Source organism: Patella vulgata, chromosome 4 (assembly GCF_932274485.2).
Source record: "Patella vulgata chromosome 4, xgPatVulg1.2, whole genome shotgun sequence".
Taxonomy (NCBI): domain Eukaryota; kingdom Metazoa; phylum Mollusca; class Gastropoda; family Patellidae; genus Patella; species Patella vulgata.
The window spans coordinates 4656783-4683177 of record NC_065882.2 but is presented as its reverse complement, the minus strand read 5'-3'; the positions used below and the strand labels follow the sequence as shown (position 1 = coordinate 4683177).

The 26395-nt window shown below is 37.7% G+C and overlaps 1 protein-coding gene across 1 annotated transcript; it reads left to right on the top strand.

Annotated features, from left to right (window-relative positions):
- The first annotated feature begins 6326 nt into the window (after positions 1-6326).
- On the top strand, positions 6327-26137 carry LOC126817373 (E3 ubiquitin-protein ligase RNF14). Its single transcript, XM_050544317.1, has 12 exons — positions 6327-6691; positions 9171-9334; positions 10316-10414; positions 11318-11468; positions 13062-13296; positions 13480-13596; positions 14216-14398; positions 14661-14760; positions 16318-16464; positions 20430-20623; positions 21071-21221; positions 22489-26137. The coding sequence occupies exons 2-12, from the start codon at positions 9224-9226 to the stop codon at positions 22708-22710; spliced, it is 1710 nt and encodes a 569-aa protein (XP_050400274.1). The 5' UTR covers positions 6327-6691; positions 9171-9223; the 3' UTR covers positions 22711-26137.
- Positions 26138-26395: the final 258 nt, after the last annotated feature.

The following is a 26395-nucleotide window of genomic DNA, read 5'->3' as shown; positions in this document are numbered from 1 at the left end:
GCATTATGTAAGATTTAGATAAAGATCTGTCCATTCTATACTATTTCAAAATAGATAATGCAAAATGAATATATTGAAAATTTCATTCAAATTACTTTATTTTGAGCGAAGTTATTAATGATTGCATTTTTGATTTGACAAGATGTTTGCATTGATTGTAAGGACAGTACTGGTCAATAGAGTCTAAGCCTCGCTTCTCCATTTTTAAATTAAATCATTAAATGGCCGAACTGTTATAATCTACTTAAAATCGGAGTCATTCGGTGACATCAAGGGTTGATTATGGTTTTGTCATGTTAATAAATGTCTAGTTATTAATTGTTGGACCAAGAACTGGTTGCTAGCCGCTACTTGTCTTGTTCCACACTAATCAGCAGTGAATATTCGCTAGGCCGCTACAATCACTGATAAGGATGGCATCGTTAAACCCCATTTCTCTCTCTCTCTTGCAACGAGGATACCTTCATAATCCGTTGTGCATTAGGAATATTATATAGTATAGGGGTGTCATCCTATAACGCACACTAGGATACTCTTATCCCACAGCAATAGATAACGATACGTTGTCGTCAGGGGGTGGTTTTGTCACTGGAGCGTCTAAAAATTAACGGGAAATATTACTTGTTAAGAGAGAGAGAGAGAGAGAGAGAGAGATGGGGTTTAACGTCCACTCGACACAAACTAGTTCATTTCGGGGGTAACATATGGTTTAATTTTATTTCAATAATTCGCTTGCGCGTAGGGGTCTTTAGCAGTGGCGGGAAACCCGAGGACCCGGAGAAAACCTACGAGGTTGGACAGGCGACCCTACTGCTTGTCTCGTACAACCGGAGATTCGAAACTACTTGTTAAGAACAATTCACATTTATTACGGGTGCTGGTATATAAAGTATGGTGGATGATTGGTATCATGTCGTGATGTCGTGGTATCGCCCTTCATAAGGCGACAAGCTGACATCACGACATTTTAACCCAACATCATGCCGTAATGTCGTGGTATCGCCGTTCATAAGGCGAAAACCGCGTAATATTTTGCCATTTGCGAGGGGGGGGGGGCGCAAAAACTGAAGGGGACGCAAAAAAACCCAAACCATGACACCAATCTCGTCATTGCGTCCCACTCATTTAGACCCTGACATTATATACCCCAACGGCACTAACCCTGATCATCAGTGTTAAAGGGACAATAACACTCTTGCTGGCTTGACAGTTCCAGAAAATAAAAAATAGCCGTATTCTAAGTACTAGATGTTTAAGTGTCCTACCTGTTGTGTAAATTATCCATTACATCCTATTTTACTTGTCGAGAGGGTACGAAAATATTTTTAAATCCAAGTCACATTTGAAAAGGTTTACGTTAGGCTTTTCAATCATTAAGTTGAATTTTTCCAATTTTTTAAATTAGGTGTGTTAAGATGAAGTTTGTATCATCAATTAATTGGAATATTGTAAAATAGTACAATTTGTTGACGAGAATAAAGATTGGGACATATTATTCAGTTACAACAAGAGTGGTATTGAGCCTTTAAGTAACTTTTAATCCTCTTAGTTTCTAAATCTATGATTTCAGGAAACCGACCTTAATGTAGCGGATCTTACTAATTAAATGTTGAGTAAGGGACCTTGATATAAGAACTAAATATCTCAATAATTATACATGAACTCTGCAGGAAAAGGCTTTTCGAGGAGGTGTATATGACAAATAATGAGATATATCCATTTGACAAATTTAAATGTCGTGTCAGTTTTGGGAAAGTTGTAATTATATGACTAGATGGTTATTGCAATTTGTTTAAACATGAAACCACAGAACCGTCTGACAAATTTAAATGTTGTTTCAGTTTTGGAAAAGTTGTAATTATATTAATAGATGGTTATTCCAATTTGTTTAAACATGAAACCACAGTACCGGGTCTGATAAATGAAATGGGGTTTTCCGCGCCAACCGGACTTATGACGACGGGTGAACGCTATTCAGTTGGAAATCCGTTTCCGCCTACTTTCATCGAATTCCAATGACCAAGGCATTTTTAGTGCACCTCGTGAACCACTGTTAAGAGGCCTGAAATGAAATGGGGTTTAACGTCCCACAGTTCAGCACCGACGAGACTAATAAAGACAGATATACGCCATGCGATACGCTGGGGAATATTTGCCCGGACAGAGGCGCTATACGGTATACTCTTTGTGCGAATGGGGAGGGGGTGGCCGAATGGTTAGCGCGTGCGCGCTGTATCATACGGTCTGTCATTGAGTCAAATGGCAGGGGTTTCGATTCCCCGGTTGTACGTGACAAGGAGTAGGGTCGCCTGTCCAACCTCGTGGGTTTTTTCAACGGTTTTCTCCCACTGCTAAAGACCCCTACGCGCAAGCGAATTATTGAAATAAGATTAAACCATGTGTTAGTCCCGAAATGACCTAGTTTGTGTCGAGGGGACGTTAAGTTAAATACTCTCTCTCTCTCCGGTATATGGATGTAGGCACTCGAGGAATCAACACAATTTAGAGGGTCCCAAGAAAATTTAGAGGGTTCTGACAAAATTTAGAGGGTCCCATCTCTCTCTCTCTCTCTCTCTCTCCCTCTCTCTCTCTCTCTCTCTCCCTCCTGTGACAAAATTAGTTCTTTAATCAGGCGAGGATGACAAGACTAGTTTCAGGTTCATACAATACTTTTTATTCTGCTATAAACATATTTACAATGCTCGTACTACAATACTTAAGTTACAGGTGTTTCATCTAGTACCAGTCTTGTTTCCAGCTCGGCTCTCTGGGCTGGCTTTTCCTCGTTCCGTCTCGTGCCGAGCCGAGGCGCCCATGGCCTCCGCTCTCGTGTCCTGTCCGGACCTCTCTCTGGGCCGGATTGTCCATAAAACATTTAGTTTGAATTTATATATTACTGGGCCGGATCGAGGTCCAGCCTTGAATTTAGAAACCACACTCATGTACCGTGACCTGATTGGTCAGTATCAGTCTGGGGTGGGTGGATGCTCGAACGGACAGATAGTTGTTGACCAATCCGCGATGGCCAGGTATAATATTTCTGATTCAATTATGGCCGGAGATTACAGCTTTTCATTATGTAATAAACAGATTAAACTTCATGTACAGGTTGCTTTATCATTCCAAGACCTTGCGTAACTCAGTTAATGACATTCGCACAGCTGTTCGCCGTGTCAAGTCAGTGCCAGCTGTTTTAATGACTTCAGTTAATGACATTCGCACAGCTGTTCGCCGTGTCAAGTCAGTGCCAGCTGTTAATCGTCTTCTGTTAATCTGATAAGATTGCTCATGTAAGGAAGGTGTAAATTGATATTTCCTCAATTGTGTAACAATCCCCTCTTTTTGCGGATACATTCCTCGGTTTTCGTCCGAAGGACTATACGTTGTCACATACCAGACTCTCCTTCCTACACCACTGACGAGGGGGAACCACGCCGGAAAAACCCGATGAACTTTTTCAACCATCGCAGGAATCGAGCACGGGACCACCAGATTATCAAACCAATATCACCCCCGCTTTCCTGCCAAAATCGTGTTTGAGTGATGAAATTCGTGATTATAATTATAAACAACGTATTTATATGTCTGTAAATAATGTATTACAAAAAATGGATTTATATAAGCTCTGGCTTGATTTCAGATCCAATAATTAAATATTGCATCTTTATAATATGTAAATATTAATCGATTAAATATTGTTATGAAAAAGGGAATGTTCGGGCTAACCTTTTCAGGTTTTGCGAATTGGGGAATTTGGGGAATTGCTCCCACTGAATCCTATCCTATTAAGTGAATTGAACGTGTATCGTAGCAGGTTTTGTATTGTGCAGCGCAGTGTCCACGGGTTTGTAACGTCGGTGTTTAATGTAAATGTAATGGTCGGTGTGTAGGCGTTTCCGAGGGTGCGGAAAAAAGGGAGGTCGGTGAGTGACTTTTCGCTGACGTTTTTTACGTTCGGTCGTACACACGCGGGTTCTCCCCCACTAAATCCGCTATTTGGAAAATTTTTGGACATGGTGTTTTATAAAAAGGCGGAAACTGAACGTTAACAATGTCGGGCTCCATGCTGTAAAGAGAAATCCCCACTTATGACGTCATTTAAATGGGATTCCCAAAACTTTTCAGAGATTTTTCTGTACATGTGGTTCTACAAAAAAAAATCCCGCTCGGAAACGCTGCGATTTTCCGCTGGCGAAAACGCGTAGGATGGAAAGTACGTACGTAGCTAAATCTATTTGTTAAGGGAAGCTCAATTTGTATCAAGGTCGCTGCACACAATTATGTTGGCGAGATTGTAGGCTAGAGTAAGCATTGGGGCTAGGTCCAGGGTTAGGGGTAGGGTTGGGATTAGCGCTAGCCCTGTTTACATCTCTTGACCTATGACGAAAAATAGAGCTGGTCTTATCATTTAACACTAACCCATAAAAGATACAGAAATCAGGAGCCTTTGGGAAATCGTTATGACAGAATAGTTTATTCGGTCCACCACATTACCAATTATTCCCGAATGATACATCGTATTTTCCGGCTTTTATAATTAGTAACACTAACGTCATTGATTAGTAATTACAACGTCACAACGACACAGATTGAACTATAAACATCCGGTCACATAATGGAATTCCCCTGTCGTTGTAAAGAGACGTTACGCAATGGGCACATCCACTTACATGATGAAATGGCTTGAAAATAAACATGCATATCGGCTACCAATCTGTGAAATGGACAATATAAGATGTGAGAGAGAGAGAGAGAGAGAGAGATGGGGTTTAACGTCCACTCGACACAAACTAGGTCATTTCGGGACTAACATATGGTTTAATTTTATTTCAATAATTCGCTTGCGCGTAGGGGTCTTTAGCAGTGGGAGGAAACCGGAGGACCCGGAGAAAACCCACGAGGTTGGACAGGCGACCCTACTCCTTGTCACGTACAACCGGGGATTCGAAACCACGCCAGTTGACTCAATGACAGACTTTATGATAATTGTGCACACAGATACGTTTTTCTATACGAATAAGCCTACTAGAAGGCCTACAATATGTATTCTGTAATATATATTTTATACAGTTCCTGTAAGAAATCCACAGCATGACATGGGCCTTAGTAACTGTACGAAATGATGATGTCACATATGTTTGTAGTTTAAAGCCAAATAGAGAGAGAGAGAAATGGGGTTTAACGTCCACTCGACACAAACTAGGTCATTTCGGTATATAGAAGTAGCATCACTATGTGGAATATAAATATAACATCACTATGTGGAATATAAATATAACATCACTATGTGGCATATAAAAATAACATTACTATGTGGTATAAAAATATAACATCACTATGTGGTATATAAATATAACATCACTATGTGGCATATAAAAATAGCATCACAAGTAGCATATAAAAATAACATCACTATGTGGCATATAAAATAGCATCACTATTTGGCATATAAATATAACATCACTATAGATACGGCCTGTCATTTAGTCAACGGGCGTGGTTTCGAATCCCCGGTTGTACGTGACAAGGAGAAGTACGCCTGTCCAACCTCGTGGGTTTTCTCCGGGTTCTCCGGTTTCCTCCCACTGCTAAAGACCCCTACGAGCAATCGAATTATTGAAATAAAATTAAACCAATATAAGTCCCGAAATGACCTAGTTTGTGTGGACGTTAAACACCGTCTCTCTCTCTCTCTCCCTCTCTCTCTCTCTCTCTCCAAGGTCCTGGGTTAGTGATGTACCTTAATATATGGCATAGATAAAAGAGGTTAGGGTTGCAGCAATATAGGATCCCGAACTTTCATACGGGGCCCAACCTGGCCCATCATGTGCAGCCTGATATTGTAATAATTTAATATTTTAAGCACATTTCATTTTCTGGTCGGTGGAAATACCATATATATAATATAACACCCATAAGGTGCCCACATCATATTTCTGGGCAAACCTGACAAACTATAACCTTCCCGTATATACGAACCGTGGGCCTAATATTTTGCATGTAGCCTATGCATGGGGCCCATACGAACGTTTTTTGCATAAATGTCTGGCTAGATCATCCATCGCAGCACATTTAGTGCCCATATATGCGTTCTAAAAAGTGTTTGATATATGGATCTTTAATACAGGCCCCGAAATTATGTATTATAATTTAGAATAAAATGGGAAACCCCGACAAAAGATTCTAATCCTACCCACGCTACTATAGATACCTACATTTGTTCTATTTAGGATCAAGTAACTAACAGTGTATTTTTTTTTATTAATTTATAACAACAATTTTTTTATAAAAACAAAAAACAAAAATTACTTGGCATACTTCCGGGCCCTTAGATAAGTGTTCCAACTGTCCCACTTCCTCCCCTCTCATGTCACGGGCCCTGGGACATGCAGAACTGTGCCATATCTGCCAGCCGTCGTCTGAACAGAGATGTCATCGGACAAACATTGTGGTCTACATCCAGAGCATCCCTTGAGTTATCCATACTATAAATAGTAACACAAACGTCACGTTGAAATTGATTGGATATTGGCTCGACCTTTCTATTTAATAAACATCCGGTAGCCGGGGTTATGGAATTCCCTCCTTGGTTGACAGCATCGTTGTGCAATCCACCCACAACAATTTTAGTGATGAAATTATTACAGCTCTTGATAAAAGATATGCGCAAATACTACTAGACAGCAGCAAGGTAATGTATTTATTTTACTTTATCATTGTTGGGCATGAAAATATAGCATTGATTGAATTGACGTTGATACTTAATTTGCTTAATGCAACAGCAATAGGCCTGTATACAGTCACTCACAGTGTCTCTCAGTAGCCTGAGTAGGCCTGTATAGTGTATATAAGCTTATTCTTTTTCCAAATGAGAGTAACGTACGGTGGCTCAGTGAGTAAAAAGTTGGCTTGGAAGTCCTGTGTTTGATTCATTTGTTTGCAGACTATTGGGATTTTCTGTTCTCCCTTGTTGTCAGTGGTGCAGGAGAGCTAGCTAGGGTTGCCATGGCAAAGGACAATTAATAGTTATTCAGATGGGACAGAAAACTGATCAAGGTCCCGTGTACACAATAGTGTGCTCGTAAAAGAAGCCTTGCCAGTTGGAATTTGATATAAGAGTAGACTGTAGAGCCGCTACCCTTCGTATAGCACACTGGTGTATGCCCATCTTTGTTAGCCCAGTTGGAGCAATTACAGTAAGACGTTAAACCCCACTACATTTCATTTGTTTTTCAAAATTTCAGTATACATGTATTGTACCGTGCTTTTAAAAAATAACATGTCACTGTTCTGTGTCTGTCCTATAGTTTGTCAAATTTTTGTAATTAAACATGCATTATGCAAGAGCTAAATCTGTCTATTGCAGGTCTTTCTTTAGGCCTGAAATTTATCTAAATTATTAATTAGACACTAATTAACCTATCCAGACCATAATCAACTCTCTATTCAGCTTACTGTTTTCGAGACACAAGAGCTGCAGTGACTCAGTCCCGGCTTCGATCCCGGTGTTGGTCAAGAATGTTCCTCAGGCATTTTCTAGTGCTGGCACGATATATCGTTGAATTGATGTATCGCAATTCACCTTCTCCTGATTTGTGTATTGAATCGCGAGATGCTGAATTGTTTTTATACGCCGACATTTTCATTCCACAATTTGTTTGTGGACTCTCTACAGGTCACAATTCTTGTCCGATTTTGACGAAACTTGAAATATAGGTTTATCCCCAAAAGATCTCAGCTGCTTTCGATATTGGCATGTATAGGATTGAAACTTCATGGATTATGGCCCCTGTTTGTACGGAAATCATGTTTTGAGCTTGTGGACACTATAGAGGTCACAATTTTTATCCGATTTTGTTAAAACTTAAAATGTAAGTTTATATCCCAAAGATCTCAGTTCCTTTTGATATTCGCGAATATCGGGCCGTAAATTCCTGAACTATGGCCCTTGATTGTACGGAAAATCAGGTTTTTAGCTTGTGGACCCTATAGAGGTCATAATTTTTATCTGATTTAAAAAAACGTATTATTATATCACCGTTACACCCTAAGGAAGGTTGAGTTCAAATTTCGTGAAAATCAGACCAAAATTGCCGGACAAAACGGCTGCCACTTGTACGCGAATAGTGTAAAAATATGGTTTATCAAGGTTGTGGACCCTGTAGAGGTTGCAATTTTAATTCGATTTTGATGAAACTTGAAATGCATGTTTATAACCTAAAGATCTTGCTTCCTTTCAATATTATGGCATATTCGATCCTAACTTCCTGAATTATGGCCCCTGATTATACGAAAAATCGCCTTTTTTAGCTTGTGGTCTCTCTGAAGATCACCGTTATTATCTGATTTTAAAAATTGTTGAATATATCCCCGTAACACCATAATAAAGGTTGAGTTCAAATTTCCTGAAAATCAAACCAAAACTGTCGGACAAAATGGCCACCACTTGTACGTGAAAGGTGTAAAAATATGGTATATCAAGGTTGTGGACCCTGTAGAGGTCACAATTTTAATCCGATTTTGATGAAACTTGAAATGCATGTTTATAACCCAAAGAGGTTCCTTTCGATATTTGCGCATATCGAATTGTAACTTCATGAATTATGGCCCTTGATTGTAGGAAAAATCACTTTCTTTTTAGCTTGTTCTCTATCCATCTCTCGAAAATGTGGGCGTATCCTGGCCTGGCAGCCGCTGGTTTATGATTCTTTTTTGTTGCTTCAGTAAGTAACATGTCACACTTAATTATCCATGTCAAACATTATCCATAGGTACACAAACATTCTTAAATTGTTTTGTTCCTTATTTTGATCTGTCAAGCCACAAGCCTTGGACAATAATTACAATTTGTGACCCCAATAACATATCAAATTCATTTAGCCTGTTGTTTTCTTGGTAAATATTGACCTGGTTATGAATCGCTATACGTATATATTGTATCGTGACTACAGTCGCAATACCCAATACTAGCATTTTCCAGCATGGATACAGGTACAGCGTCTAGTTGTTGTGATGAAGCGTTAGCAGTTGGAATTCAAAATAAGATTAGGCTGTAGCGCCAATGTCTGGGAAAAAATTACCTCATTATAATATGTACACAACGAAATGACATGCAGACGGCATGATAGGATGCACAAAGTGATAATTATATTATTATTCTATTTTTACAGGTAGATTAGGATCAGCCCCTATTAGGGGTCAAATTAAAACATTTCTAAATAAAATGACAACAGAATCAGAGATGGAGTTAATCTCAGAAATAAAAGAAGAGAAATTTATGAAAAATTTCATCAAAGGAGGAAATGATACCAATCTACAAGAACAGAAGGATGAGGTGAACTGGGTATTTGTATATAGTTATTGTCCAATGCCTTTCTTAGAAAACCATCAAAATGCGTTTGTGTCTGTCTGTCCATCAAAAGAGAGAGAGAGAGAGAGAGAAATGGGGTTTAACGTCCACTCGACACAAACTAGGTCATTTCGGGACTAACATATGATTTAATTTTATTTTAATAATTCGCTTGTGCGTAGGGGTCTTTAACAGTGGGAGGAAACCGGAGGACCCAGAGAAAACTCACGAGGTTGGACAGGCGACCCTACTCCTTGTCACGTACAACCGAGGATTCGAAACCATGCCAGTCGACTCAATGACAGACTTTATGATACAGCGCGCGCACACTAACCATTCAGCCACCCAACCCCCCTTCTGTCCATCAAACATACCTTCTGGAACAAAATGAAATGGGGTTTAACGTCCTACTGTTCTGCTCCTATACTGGGCTAATAAAGACGGGCTTACGCCATACAGTGTGCTATGAGGGAAATTTTGCCAGGACATCGGCATTAGGGCCTACTCTTATTTCAAATTCCAACTGTCAAGGATTCTTGTACGTGCACGTCAATGTGTGCACAGGATCTCAGTTTTTTGTCCCATCCGAATTACTATATCTTGCTTGCCCCTTGCCAGGTCCTCCATCATGTACCATTGACAAACGGGGCCCAAGTCGGGAAATCCCGATGAACTTTCTCGGCCAACACCTGGATCGAACACGAAACCTCCAGGCTAGCGAGCCAACGACTTACTCACTGAGCCACTGTGGCGCCCATCTGGAAATTTTAGAATTCAGATGGTTTTGTTTACATTTTAAGGTGTGACTTTTTGTCCAACCAACAAGTAAATCCAGAAAAACGCTAGATTTGATGGTTGGGGTCATAGGGGAGATGTGGCCTTTAGCCGACTTATTGACTTTTACCGGAAACAAAATATAAAAAATGTGTAACAAATTTCTCACTTTATGATGTTTTTTGTCAACAGGTGTCGGCACTACAATCATTCTATGAAGGCGGAGATACAGAAAGACTGACTGTATTATCTGCCCCTGATGACGAAGGTCAAGGTTTATTCTTTTTACAGGTAGATATAAATTTTTTATGTTGTTGATTACAGAAATGAAATGAAATGGGATTTAACGTCCTACTATTCTGCACCGACTTGGCTAATGAAGACGGGCTTACGCCATATAGTGTGCTATGAGGGAAATTTTGATCGACAGCGGCACTGCGGCCTACTCTTATATCAAATTCCAACTGCCGAGGGATCTTTTCAGTGCACACCAATGTGTACAAAGGACCTAAGTTTTTCGTCCCATCTGAACGACTATACATTATCCCTTGCCAGGTCATCTGCCTTGCATCACCGACAAGGGGGAATCACTCCGGAAAATCTGGACTAGAGAGGGAGAGAGAAATGAGGTTTAACGTCCACTCGACACAAACTAGGTCATTTTGGGACTAACATGGTTTAATTTCTTTTTCAATAATTTGCTTATGCGTAGGGGTCTTTAGCAGTGGGAAGAAACCGGAGAACCCTGAGAAAACCCACGAGGTTGGACAGGCGACCCTACTCCTTGTCACATACAACCGGGGCTTCTAAACCATGCCAGTTGACTAAATGACAGGTCTTATGATACAGCGTGCACGTGCTAAACATTCGGCCATCCAACCCCCCCAAATCTGGACGAACACCTCAGAAAATATAAGTAGTTGTTCTGTATGTGCAAATGTGTACAGGTAGTGCATGTAAAAAAAACCACCTTGCCGTGGGAATTAAAAATTATGAGTATATCGTTAGATGATAATGCTGCTGTCAATCCAAAATTTTCCAGTATACATATAACTTTAGAAAAACAATATTTGTCTCAAACTCGAAGTAAAAGTATTTTGTTAACAACATACATTACAGCTCTATTCTATATCTTTGAGAGTGGTGAGCTAGGTTTTTCAGATGCCTATGGATTTTTTTTAACTTATTTTGTAGACACTGATTTCAATGCAAGAACAAGACAGTCCAATTACCCTGGACATTTTAGTTCCAGCAGATGTCAGTGAATCAGAGGAACCAGAAAATGCAAGGGCAGTAACTCCTCCTCTTCCAGCTTGTGGTGTCAACTTCTCACGGTCAAATTCAGGTATTTTATATCATTAACTTCATGATGCCAAAAAACAGAAAAACATTTTTGGGACTTAAACTTTGAGTCTGCATATAATAGAACATAGGGTTGTTCAACACTATGTTAAAGACCATCTTCAATAGAATGCTTTATCTCGCTTTAACTACGTACATCTTATCAAGGCCTTCACGTAATATCCTGCATATTCCAGCACTAATTTCGATTGGGTACAAGCCCAACTTGTGAGCCTATCAGATTCCTTGATCGTTGCGAATACCAAGTCTCACACTTTTAAGCTAAAATGTCTGAATGTGATAATAGAGTTGCAAAGTTCAAGGTTCGTTCAATATCACGGTTTCCGTGGAGGTCGCTATATCACAACCTCTGTTTGGACGCTACTGCTCACGTGTCTGTAGATAACGTAGCTATAAGTTCGGGAATTGTGAAGTAATCTAGCAACGTCCAGATGTTGTAAAACTCACAGTCGTTGCTTCCGGAACATGGGTAAAGACATTCTTTCATCAATAGAATAGAATAGAAAGCACATTGAATTTTTAAAACGAAAACAATGATATGTGTAGGCAGAATATCGCTCATTATTTTTTGCCCGGTTGGAGCAGAAAAGTAGAATATTAAACCACATTTCATTCATTTATTCCTTGTTTCTTACAGAAAAACCCTAGCCCCTATAGATAAATCAAAAAGAGTGATAGGAAATTCTTCTTTCTTGCATTGGCGATTGAATCAGAAATAACCATATTGATCTCAAAATGACTGAAGTATTATGCCCGAGATAGTTCAGAAAAGTCGGCCAAATCATTTCGTTAACGAGATGTTAAATCAAGTTTCATTCCGAGCTGCTAGTTGTCTCCACTTGGATAATCAGGCATGAAACAGAGGAAGATACTGACTTGTTTTTTATACCATGTGTTGAACTGAGAGAACAAGATTGATGTTGAAATGGGCTTTATCCATCTTTCCTTCACCCTTTCTGTTTCTGGCAGATCTTCCATAAACTCCAAGATATCTTTTTGCAACTTTGTATACATATATGTACCTATTATATTACGTGTGCCTTTTATTAAAGATACAAAATGGGAGGTAAAAACTAGATAATGTAAAGGCAATTTGCTGAAAATTTCATTCAAATTGATCCACTATGAACCGAGAACAAAGCTATTAAATTTCCGCCTAGCCTTGATCATCATTACTAAAGTCAGTACAATAAACAGCACAGTCTCGATTATCCATTTAATCGTTAAATCATGAAGGAAAGTTATGCAGTAAATCGGCTCACAATCCACTAAAGATCGCAGCCCAGCAATGCCATCTAGAGTTGATTATGGTCTGGATAGGTTAATTAATTTCTAATTAATAATTTAGATAACATTTCAGGCCTAAAGAAAGACCTGCAATAGACAAATTTAGCTCTTGCATAATGTATGTTTAATTAGATATTTGTTGGATTTAATAATTGTAGGTTTCCATGGAAATAAATTTTACTTGATTCAAGATTCAATATGTTCTATGGCTTTATAGTAGGCCTATTGTCATTATTATCTTTGGCTGTTGATCATTTTTAACTTTACTGTTTGTTTTCATCCATTTTAGGTCAGAAGTGGATTGGATCATTAAAAATAGACCACTTATCTCCCCTTACACTTCAGATATCACTACCACCATCTTACCCATCCCATGATGCACCAGTATTTACTCTCTCTTCTAATTGGTTGAGTTCTGTTCAACTATCTGCGTTGTGTCGGAAGTTGGACAGTCTGTGGGAAGAAAACAGCAACATGATTATTTTGTTTACGTGGATAGATTGGCTTGAGAATAATATTTTAAGGTTCAGTAGCTTTTTATATTTTTACATAAATGGGTAATGTGTATAATGGGTAATCGATCCGATTTTCAACACTAATAATAAAAGATTATATTATTATATTATTCATTCAGTTTCTCTACTTTCAGTTTTCTGGGTATAAAAGATTATATTATTATTTTAATCAGTCCGTTTCTCTACTTTCAGTTTTCTGGGTATAAAAGATAGTATATTAATGATGCCATTTGATGATGATGAGAACCGCGATCCAAGGGCATTACCAGAATCAGATGATTTTGGTCATAATATTATATCTATTTTACAGTAAGTTGACACTGTCTTGTCATCAGTATGTTTATCTCATAGGTTTTACGTGTAATTAGAAATTCCAGAAAATAAAAAAAAAATCGGATTGCAGTACTTGATTGGATTGATCGATTTGTTTTTTTTATACAGCCACATTTTTATCCGATTTTAAAAAAGTTTAAATGTATCGCCATTACATCCTAAACACGGTTTAGTTGGAAATTCATAAATATTGGATCGAAACTGCCCTACAAAATGGCTGCCCCTTGTACGCAATTAGTGTAAAAGTATGTAATACTTTTGCTGAAACTTAAAATATGTTTATATGCCGAAGAAGTAGGTTCCTTGCATATCGGACCGTAACTTCCTGGATTATGGCGGCTGATTGAACAAAAAATCGCTTTTTTTTTTTAGCTTGTTCTCTGTCCATCTCTTGCACAATGTGGACGTATCATGCATGGCAACCGCTTGTTTGATTAGTTTTATACAATAAAATATTTAGTTCCAAATATTCAGTGTAAGTCAGCTTAGGCCTATTGTCGCACTCCCAAACGGACTTCGACCACTGTTTGTTTCACACGCAGCCATACTGATCAAACATTAAATTTCATTTAATTTCTTTGTTACTTTGTTTCAGATTCAATGAACGACAGATCGAATTTAACTTTTGCAGTAACGATCAAGATTGTGATGTTTGTTTCGATCGTTTGCCAGGAACCCATTTTTTTCGGGTTGGTAAATGTGGTCACCATTATTGTCGAGCCTGCATGACTGAATATTGTGAAATACATGTTAAAGAAGGAACTGTAGAAGAATTAAAGTAAGAAGAAACTGTTAAATTATATGTTTATATCCCAAAGATCTCGGTTCCTTTCAATATTCGCACATATCGGACCTTAATCTGGATTATGGCCCCTGATTGTACGAAAAATCTTACCCACATAATGGTTAAATAGAGAGTGTAAATGTAAGCCCAAACACATTCAAACATACTTATGATCCAAAAATTAATAAAACTGGCAATCGCCATTTGAAGTTTACATTGGGGAATAATGATTTCAATTGTATGCTTTATATTAAAGGTGTCCAGATCGTGAATGTGATATAACTCTACCACCATATATAATACAATCAGTGCTGCCATCTGGTGCCTTTGAAAGATGGGAGAGACTCATGCTGCAGGTAAGTTTCTCAAGTCATTTTAAGGCCCACATTTGTAAGAATAGACTTCTCACTAGGTAAAGCTGATCTACCATTCTTGTAATGAGGCATTTGGATTTTTTTTGTTATGACACATTCTTTCATTCTTGATAAAAGAAAATGAACTAAAATTTAGGAAACAAGCCTCCTTGTTGTGGACCCACATTTGCTAGACAAGAAAAAATATATTTTTATATGAGATCAAACCGAAAGTAGCCATTTCCAACGGGCTATTGACCAAGATTACTTGTTGGGGATGCTCGATTCACAGTCCAGAACGTGCCGAATTGACAGAATTCCAACTGAGTTAGGTGGAATTCATTTCTGTCACAGTTCTGTCAGTCCCGACAATGGAGGTGGTGTGAGTTGAATCATGACGTAAATAAACGGTTTCGGCTGCATGGTTGAGATATTTACTTATATTCAGTCGACGCATACATTATAGCCCGAAATCCACCTTTTCACTCGATTGTCACTATTTTTGGGATTGAAGGAATTCAATTCTGGAACGTTCAATTGAGTACCTCCAGAATATTTCCTAAGGGGGGGGGGGTAACTCTAGTGACAAATTTAGTTGTCAACCATAGAATTGTTTTAGGCCATAGAAAAATGACAGCAATTTAGCAGATTTCACGCATAAGTATTCGCATAAATCTAGACCTCTATATTGTCATAAATAAATGAAATGAAATAAAATGGGGTTTATCGTCCTGCTGACGGGATGTGATAAAATAAACAGAGAAAGAGAGAGAGAAATGGGGTTTAACGTCTACTCGACACAAACTAGGTCATTTCGGGACTAACATATGGTTTAATTTTTTTTATTTACATAATTCGCTTGCGCGTAGGGGTCTTTAGCTGTGGGAGGAAACCGGAGGACCCAGAGAAAACCCACGAGGTTGGACAGGCGACCCTACTCCTTGTCACGTACAACCGGGGATTCGAAACCACGCCAGTCGACTCAATGAAAGACTTTATGATACAACGCGCGCACGCTAACCATTCAGCCATCCAACCCCCCCATAAAATAAACAGCATGAACTTAGCTATTGAAGTCAAGGGTATACGACAACACAGGGGATCACGTGGCTAAGTGGGTAAGATGCTGGCTCGCTATCCTGGAGGTCGGGTCGGGTCCCTGCATTGACCGAGAAAGTTCACCCAGATTTTCCTTCGTGGTTTCCCCTTGTCAGTGATGCAGGATGGAGGGCCTGACAAGGACAGCTGTCTAGTCGTTCGGATGGGACGAAAAACCGAGGTTCCGTGTACACATTGGAATGCATGTAAAAGATCCCTTGGCAGTTGGAATTTGATATAAGAGTAGGCTGTAGCGCCGCTACCCGGGCAAAATTTCCCTCATAGCACACTGTATGGCCTATGTCCGTCTTCATTAGCCCAGTATAGGAGCAGAACAGTAGGACGTTAAACCCCATTTATACGACAACACTGAAACAAGTTTATTATTTTCCATAAGTATGTGTTTTGTTGTTAAGTTTATTATCCTTTAAGATTATTTGTCTAATGTTTGATTAATTGTAGAAAACATTAACTAGCATGAGTGATGTGGTCTGGTGTCCGAGATGTAATGAACCAGTTATTAAGGAAATAGAAGATGATTTAAATCTAGCTCATTGTATCAACTGTTTTTATTCATTCTGTACGGAATGCAATGAATCATGGCACCAGGTAATAATGATAATATTATTCTGTAGAGCAGTGGTTCTCAACCTCTTTTTGCCAACGGCACACCTTGGAACACATGAAAAGATAGCCGCACACCTGGCTAAATAAATATGAAAAATATTTGAATTTTGCAAAATAAAAACATGACAAGTCATAGACACCATACAACCGTAGACACGAACTAGTCATAGACACATAGTGACTCAAACTAAATAAAGAAAAACACAGCTATGAAGTTACCAGTAGACACCAGTGAATACTTAAATTGGGAATGATTTTTCGCATTTTCTTAGTGTACGGTTCAAAATTTCGCGGCACACTTAGAAAGATCTGTGCCGCGGAACACTGGTTGAGAATCCCTGCTGTAGAGAATGTAATGAATAGTTGTTTTTTTTTATAAACAATATTTTTAATCAGATTGTCTGAATAGGATTGGTGGACAGGCTTAGCCTATGTAAATCCCTCTCCCTAAATAGTTGCTTTAGATAATAATCGGCAATACTACATACCAGAAAACAACCGGAAAACACCATTTTATACTGAATACCGGAAAACACCAGAAAAACACTAAATACCGGAAAACACACTAAATACCAGAAAATACCCTAAATAGGTAACCCGGAGATTGGCACCCTCAATAGGGAGCCTGGTCCTCCGTGTGCCTGGGTTAGGGTTAGAGTTAGTTTCCGGTTTATAGTATAGCCCTTTTTCGGGTTCTTATTAAGGGTGGCTTCTGGTATAATTAGGTAGTTTTCCGGTATTTAGTGTTTTTTGGGTGTTTTCCGGTATTCAGTATAACGTGTTGTTTTCCGGTAGTTTTCCGGTAGTTTTCCTGTGTTTTCCGGTGTTTTTCAGTGTTTTCCGGTATATAGTATAGCCCGATAATAATATTCTGTAGAGAATGTAATGAATAGTTTCTTTACAGCATTGAATGTAATGAATTCTGGCATGATGTAATGATAATATTTTTCACTGAATGTAATGAATTCTGGCATGATGTAATGATAATATTCTTTACTGAATGTAATGAATTATGGCATGATGTAATGATAATATTTTTTTACTGAATGTAATGAATTCTGGCATGATGTAATGATAATATTTGGTACTGAATATAATGAATTTGACCTGATGTAATGATAATAATATTGTGTACAGATGTAACAAATCATGGCATCAGGTTAATTTCTTGACAAGTAACAATGTTATGTTAATTTGCGGATTTGATTTGACTTAAATGGTCAGTCTATTTTTATACATTTAATGTTGACCTATATTGATATCACCTCCGTTTTTCAATCCATCCGGGGGATTGGATGGTCGAATGGTTAGCACGTGCGTGCTGTATCATAAGGTCTGTCATTGAGTCAAATGGTGTGGTTTCGAATCCCCGGTTGTACGTGACAAGGAGTAGGGTCGCCTGTCCAACCTCGTGGGTTTTTACCGGGTCCTCCGGTGTCCTCCCACTGCTAAAGACCCCTACGCGCAAGTCCCAAAATGACCTAGTTTGTGTCGAGTGGATGTTAAACCTCATTTCTCTCTCTCTTTCAATCCACATTCTTCTTGACACTCCATAGATAAATAGTTCTTGATATATTTTTATACCCTTGTTTTTCAAATAGGCCGCATTATAGACATGTTCCTGAAGCAACACTGCAAGTTTTCCATCATCTAGCCGTTGCTATATTTGTTTGAAATTCACAAACATTTAGGTTACTTATCTCCCATGTCATACAAAAGCATAATGGAAAAGATCTCTTGACAGTTGGAATTCGATATAAAAGTAGACCGTACCAGGCAAATTTCCCTCATAGCACACTGTATGTCGTATGCCCGTCTTCATTAGCCCAGTATAGGAGCAGAACAGTGGGACATTAAACCCCATTTCATTTCATTTCATTTATGTTGAAGGGTTATTAAAAGTAGGATGTTTTGTAGGTGGTGACTTTGTCTAACAGATTGTTTTGCAACTTTGAATAAACATTACTTTAGAAGAAGCCGATTAAAAATATTGGATTATTTATAAGTAATTCCCTATTTTGACTTTTTGATCTTGTAAACTTAATTTAGGGTATTTTGAAATTCATATTGAAATTCAGATTTTTTGGGATCCTCAAATTTCAAAAATTCTCCACATTTATATTTTGACTTTTATATCTTGTGAATCAGATAAAGTTGATTTTACAGCTAGGTGGGCTTGACAAACCCCTATCTATACTAATGTCCAAAAGAAAGTATACACTGTGCATTTTGTGCTGCATCAACCAAAGTCGTTTTTCCATGGTATACGGTATTTGGGTAGAATGTCAATTTGTTTCACATTTTTATTTTGCTTAGAAATGTTGAGTTTGGACGGAAGAGACAAACTCAGTAATGCTTTATCAAATGTTTTTAATCTAATCAAAACTTAGTCATACTTTTAGTGTGTATACTTTCTTTTGGACATCAGTATATATTCCCAGGTAACAAAATAATAATTATCATTCTAAATCAGCGATTCTCAATAACGGCACACTAAGAAAATGTTAAAAACCATGTGATCCCAATCTTTTAATATTCACTGGTGTCTACTCTTAAGTTCATAGCTGTCTTTATTGTCCCCCGCCTTTCGAAGAAAGCAGGGGACTATTAAAATGGGTTCGTCCGTCTGTCTGTCCGTCTGTCTGTCCGTCTGTCCGTCCGTCTGTCTGTCCGTCTGTCTGTCCGTCACACTTTTTGGGACACAATAACTCTCTTCCTAATTGAGCTAGAATGTTCAAACTTGGTGTATGTGTTTATTAGGTCAATGCCTTGATGGAGTTCGAAGATGAGCATTTTCCGCTTAGGGTAAGCAGAGATAAGCAATTTGATTGGTTGATGCTTTGGGACATGATAACTCTCTTCCTAATTGGGCTAGAATGTTCAAACTTGGTGTATGTGTTGATTAGGTCAATGCCTTGATGGAGTTCGAAGATGAGCATTTTCCGCTTAGGGTAAGCAGAGATAAGCAATTTGATTGGTTGATGCTTTGGGACACGATAACTCTCTTCCTAATTGGGCTAGAATGTTCAAACTTGGTGTATGTGTTTATTAGGTCAATGCCTTGATGGAGTTCGAAGATGAGCATTTTCCGCTTAGGGTAAGCAGAGATAAGCAATTTGATTGGTTAAAACTTTGGGGCACGATAACTCTCTTCCTAATTGAGCTAGAATGTTCAAACTTGGTTTCTGTTGATTAGGTCAATGCCTTGATGGAGTTCGAAGATGAGCATTTTCCGCTTAGGGTAAGCAGAGATAAGCAATTTGATTGGTTGATGCTTTGGGACACGATAACTTTAGTTCTAATTAAGTGAGATTGATGAAACTTGGTGTATAGTTTCATTACAGTAATACCTTGACTAAGTTTGATAATGAGCATTTTCTGCTCAGGGTAAGCAGAGCGATACGCAATTTGATTTTTATATGTGTCCTCTAATTATTTTCCTATTTCAGCGGGGGACATCAGCCTCACTGTTGGCTTGTTTAGTTTGAGTCATTCTATGTGTCTATGACTAGACTCTGTCTATGGTTGTATGCCGTCTATGCCTTGCCATATTTTTATTTTGCAAAATTCAAATATATTTCATATATATTTAGCCAGATGTGCCGCTATTTTTTCATGTGTTCCAAGGTGTACTGTTGACAAATTAATAGATGTCCGAAAATGCTTCCTGTCACAATTTCAGAGAAACATAGATAGACAGACAGAAAGATAGAGATAGATTGGGTTATTGACCACTCGACACAAACTAGACCATTTGTGGACTAACATTTGGTTCAATTATGATTCACAAGCGTACAGGTCTTTAGCAGAGGGAGGAAACCGGAGGACCCAGAGAAAACACATGAAATTGGGCAGGCGATCCTATTCCTTGTAATCACAATTTCCGATGCTGAAAAATATGTTTACAAAAATCAAAATACATGTTTCCGGGGTTTTTTTTATTTCAGTCAAAACCATGTGAAACGGATGAAGATAAACTACAACAATTAGAGAAGAAAGGTGGTGCCCAAAATGCTGCAGCCCAAAAAAAATTTGAAGAATTACGAAAGAAAATAAAAGACGAAATAGAAAACCGTAAAATACTGCAATCTAGGACAAGAAAATGTCCGAAATGTAAAATATTAATTGAAAAAATTGCTGGGTAGGTCAATTTTATAGTCATTAGAGAGTTTAATGTCCACTGACACAACTAGGTCATTTTGGGACTAACATATGGTCTTTAGCAGTGGGAGGAAACCGGAGGATCTGGAGAAAATCAGGAAGGTTGGACAGGCGACCCTATTCCTTGTCACGTACAACCGGAGAATCGAAACCACGCCAGTTGACTCAATGACAGACTTTATGATACAGCGTGCACGCTTTAACGATTCGGCCATCCGAATGTGTTCTAGAACAAAAATCAAATTACCATGACAAGTGGTGTTTCTTAGCTTCCTCAATTTTTTGGTTTCGTATGAAAGATATATAATACAGCATGAACTAAATATACAATATAAATATATACAATATAAAATATACAATATACAATATCAATATACACTATACAATATAAATATACAATTTAAATATACAATATAAATATTGCCAGGTGTAACAAGATGACTTGTCGATGTGGTCAGAGTTTTTGCTGGGCATGTTGTGTTGCTATAAATGGATACGACCATTATAAGACTTGTTCCTTAATGGCACCTTTAAATCCCGGCCCACTGGACAGAGGAACTATACGAATGCCAGCAGAGGTAAGTTGCATAAACATTATTGCACCAAGCCTGGAAATAAGGCACCTGTCACAGGCAATGTCTGGCACAGATTCAGGCTTTGTCAAGCACTACACCTCTGGTGCCTGTCATTTTGTTCGGCACTGATTTGTCTTTTTATTGATATTATTAATACATGTCCGGCACTAAGTTGAAAATGTCAGGTACTTTTTCATTAGTGCCTGACATCTAAAACCGTTATTTCCAGGCCTGTATTGCACACATTCTGTTAATTTTTTTGCCAACCAACCATATGTAACAGTTAGTTAGGAATATATTTCTTAAAGAACTTAGACATGTTTGAATAGAAATGAAAATGAAATGAAATGAAATGAAATGGAGTTTAACGTCCTACTGTTCTGCTCCTAACCTGGGCTAATGAAGACGGGCATACGCCATACAGTGTGCTATGAGGGAAATTTTGCCCGGACAGCGGCACAACGGCCTACTCTTATATCGAATTCCAACTGCCAAGGGATCTTTTACATGCACGCCAATGTGTACACGGGACCTTGGTTTTTCGTCCCATCCGAACGACTAGACAGCTTTCCATGTCCGCCCCTCCGTCCTGCATCACTGACAAGGGAGAACCACGCCGGAAAATCTGGATGCAGGGATCAAACACCCGACCTCCAGGCTAGCAGGCTAGCATCTTACCCACTTAGCCACGTGATCCCCATGTTTGAATAGACTCACAATGTTGTTGTATATTGTCAACATTTTTATCGGTCTAGAGTCCACAATTTCTTATGAACACTCATCAACAGACTACATTTATCATCAGGTCCGGAGTTCACAAAACATTCTCAGACTTAAGTTAAGAATTTACTCAAAATTGTTTTCCTTATTTTAACTAAAATATAGCCCTTTATAAAACTTTTGTTGTTTTAATGTATCAAATACATCAATAAGAATAAGTGCAAAGTTTTGTGTTTCTGGATCAAAGATATTTCTCATAAACAGTGATTGAAAGTTGAGTAAATTCTTAGACTAACATATGGTTTTAATTTTATTTACACAATTCGCTTGCGCGTAGGGGTCTTTAGCAGTGGGAGGAAACCGTAGGACCCTGAGAAAACCCACAAGGTTGGACAGGCGACCCTACTCCTTGCCACGTACAACCGGGGATTCGAAACCACGCCAGTCGACTCAATGACAGACTTTATGATACAGCGCGCACACACTAACCATTCAGCCATCCAACCCCCCGAGTAAATCCTGTTTATGTTGTGTTTCTTGTGTTTTTCAGGGTGCATTATGGATTGAGGTTAACCTGCAACTTAATCCTGATGCACGTAGTAAATTGATAGTCTGTCCCATGTGTAAACAAAATAACTTGAAAAATGGTACCAATAACCATATGAAATGTTGGAATTGTAAAACCAACTTTTGTTTTCTGTGTAAAACGAGAATAACTGGGATGATTACAACTCATTTTAATAGTGCTTCACCCTGTAGACAACATTCTTAGCAAACAGAGAGACAGAGACAGAGAGACAAACAGACAGAGACAGAGAGATTTAACATCCCATTGACACAAACAAGGTCATTTGGGGACTAATATATGGTTCAATTTTATTTCAATAATTCGCTTGCATGTAGGGGTATATAGCAGTGGGAGGAAACCGCATGACCCTGAGAAAACCCACCAGGTTGGACAGGCGACGGGGGAATTGAAACGACAGGGGAATTGAAACCACGCCATTCTATGACAGACCTTATGATCTCTCGTCCACGTATTAAATCATTTCGCCATGTCTCCTCCACCCCCTCCCCCGCTGCAGAAGAGAATTAGAAATCTTTTTTTTTAAGTTAATAAAAATAAATAAGGGCTAAAATGTGTTCTACGGGTAATAAGTATTAAAAACAAAAAAAACTAGGTAAGATATACCATCTTGACATAGACATTGACAAATAATTGTTGGGAAATAAATTTTACCTGGTGAAATCACTAGACAATAAACATATATTTGGAGGAGAACTTTTTATTTTTAGGTAGAAGACATTAATGTTATTGTAATACACAGTGTGTGTGTTCACCATAAATAAAAGAGTCACTTTAAATTCGTAAACACAAATATGGGAACTTTAAATGTAGTTAACCTTTCAACACCTGATATATGTAAATATTTTAACTTTAAATGTAGTTAACCCTTTATATTAACACCTGATATATATATATATATATATATATATCCATGACATTATTTATGAATAGTCCCAAGACAGATGAAAAGTACTTTAAAATGTTAAAATGTTATTAAACCAGTGTTGATATCAGTTTTTTTTGGCATACCTTTTATCTTTTCATCATTTACCGTGAAACTTCACAGTAAATATATGTATATATTTGAACTTTTAAGTGTAGTTTTAACCCTTCACCACCTGATACAGGTAAATAGTTGAACTTTAAATGATATTAACCCTTCAACACCTGATATAGGTAAATATTTAAACTTTAACCCTTTACCACCTGGTGTAAATATTGACCAGACTAGGCTACCTCAGATCCTTGAAAAATGTCGAGACAAGTGATTTTTTCTACATTAAGTTTTGTAGTGCATTTCCAAACTATTGTTCCATAGAACTGTTTTTTTTTTATATTAGATTATTTTTTTAATAGTGCCATAGGTTACCCCCCCCCCCCCCCCAGATACAGTCACTTGATTTGATATTTGTTTATTTGGTGCAATGTCTATTTTCTGTCTTGTCCGCAAGTTTATCTTGTAGATTTTTGTTTTGTGTGTAGTGTGGTCCTCCTGCACTTACTAGTCTGAGAATGCTTTGTGAACTCAGGGGCAAGACCTTATAAATGATGTACCAGTGTTAGTGTATTCCATAGGGTAAGTGAAATAAAATGGGACAGTGTGCTATGAAGGAAATTTTGCTTCGGGCTACACTTACATTGAAATCCAACTGCCAAGGGTTCTTTTACGTGCGTGCTAGTGTGTTCATGGGAACTTGGCTTTTTGTCCCATCTGAATGACTATACGCTGCATTTTGCTTAGCCCTCTGTCCTGCACCAATGGCAGGGGATACACGCCGAAATGAACTTTCTTGGCCAAGACAGGGATAGAAGACGGGAGCTCTAGGTTAGCAGCCAACGTCTTACCCACTGAGTCACCACGGGTCCATAATACACGGTACCAGAACTGATTTTCTTCATTTCTGTGTACAAGGTTCTACAACATCAATAGTAATGCCATAACATTGACCTTCGAGGCCATATTAAATTGATAACAGTGGTTCCTATCCTATGACTTATATCAATAAATGTCAAATATATTCATAAGTAAAAGTCAATTGTTTACTTCATAGGTCAACAGTTTATTGTAAATTATAAACATTTTTAGCAAGTTATAAACATTTTTAGCAAGTTATAAACACATGACACTGTATTAATAAGTATACTCATATTTAAACATACATTATGCAAGAGCTAAATCTGTCTATTGAAGGCCTTTCTTTAGGACTTAAATGTTATATAAACTATTAATTAGACATTTGTGTATTAACATGACAAGATCATAATCAACTCTCGATGCCATCGGATATCTGCGATATTAAGTAGATTAAAATGGTTCAGCCATATTTTGATTTAATTGAAAAAAGGGAGAACCGAGGCTTAGCTTCAAACAACCAGTATAGTGGTTGCAATTAATGCACGCATCTTGCCAAACCTTCAAATGCGAACATCTTGCTCGCAATAAAGTAATTTGAATGAAATTTTCAATATATTCAATTTGCATTATCTATTTTTGAACTATTATTGCAAGAATGGCCAGCTCTTTATCTAAATCATATTTATTTCCTGGAATCTACTGTTATTTAATCATTCAAGATAATGTATTTATAAATCTGACAAAAAAAGGTTGATAAGCATCTTGAACAAAACATTTTTACATAAGTCCATGTACTTTGTATGCTTCATTTAGTAAAATAACACAGCATATGGGATAGATTTATCCTCTGGAAAAATTTCATTATATTTTATACTGTGTAATAATGTCATATTATGTTTTATACCGTGTAATAATATAATATTATGTTTTATACTGTGTTATAATATAATATTATCTTTTATACTGTGTAATAATATAATATTAAGTTTTATAATATTATATTTTATACTGTGTAATAATACAATATTATCTTTTTATGATGCTGTGTAATAATTTCATATGTAATAGCCCGTTCAGCTGCTTAAGTTGAACTGGTTTTAAAAACCCGGCGATCGTTAAACCAGTTTAACTTAAGCGTCTGAACGCAAATGTGGGACAAATAAACCAGTTTAAAAACCCCTGCTCGGGACCTGTCTTCGAGAAGGCTTTTTATTTTAAACTGGTTCATCTTAGCCGTCTGAACGGGTTGGCTTAAAAAACCCAGCTCCAGCTTGCTTTGAGCATGCGCAGTATGCAGTAAGTTACATTCCCATGAAAATATCAGGGTCAGATACAGTGCCAATGTTATCGAAAGCGTGCGAGAACCGAATAAAGAATATGAAGCTACCCATGCGTAGTTAACTCTAACCTCCGACCGAAGAGGTCAGAATAGTTAAACTGGTTTGGCTTATAATACGTGTGAACGCAACACGACGCTGTCTTAAAAACCACAGCGATTATGAACTGGTTTAAGAATAAGCGTCTGAACGGGCTATAAGAATGTCATATTGATGTTTATACAGTGTAATTTCATAGCATGGTTTATACTGTGTAATGATTTCATGTACTATTATGTATTATACTGTGTAATAATGTTATATTACTGTGATAACATACTGTGATATATACACTATGTAGGTAGTATTTATAAATGTTGTGTTTGTTAACAAAATTGAAATACAAATGTTATTAGCTATTGATTGTTATCAAGATATAGAATAAAATTGTTGCAGTCTATTAATTCGGCGCTGACCACCCGACATATTTAATAAATCATGTAATCCATAACATTAGATGAATAGCTTAGAAATGGTTGTTTATCCATGTTGATTTTAGTATTCTAATAAAAATGACCAGGCCCCAAGTTCACACAGCATTCTCAGACTTAAGTTGAGAATTTACTCAAACTTGTTCACCTTATTTTAACTAAAATATAGCCCTTTATAACAATTTTGTTGTTTTAATGTATCAGATACATCAATAAGAAACTATGTG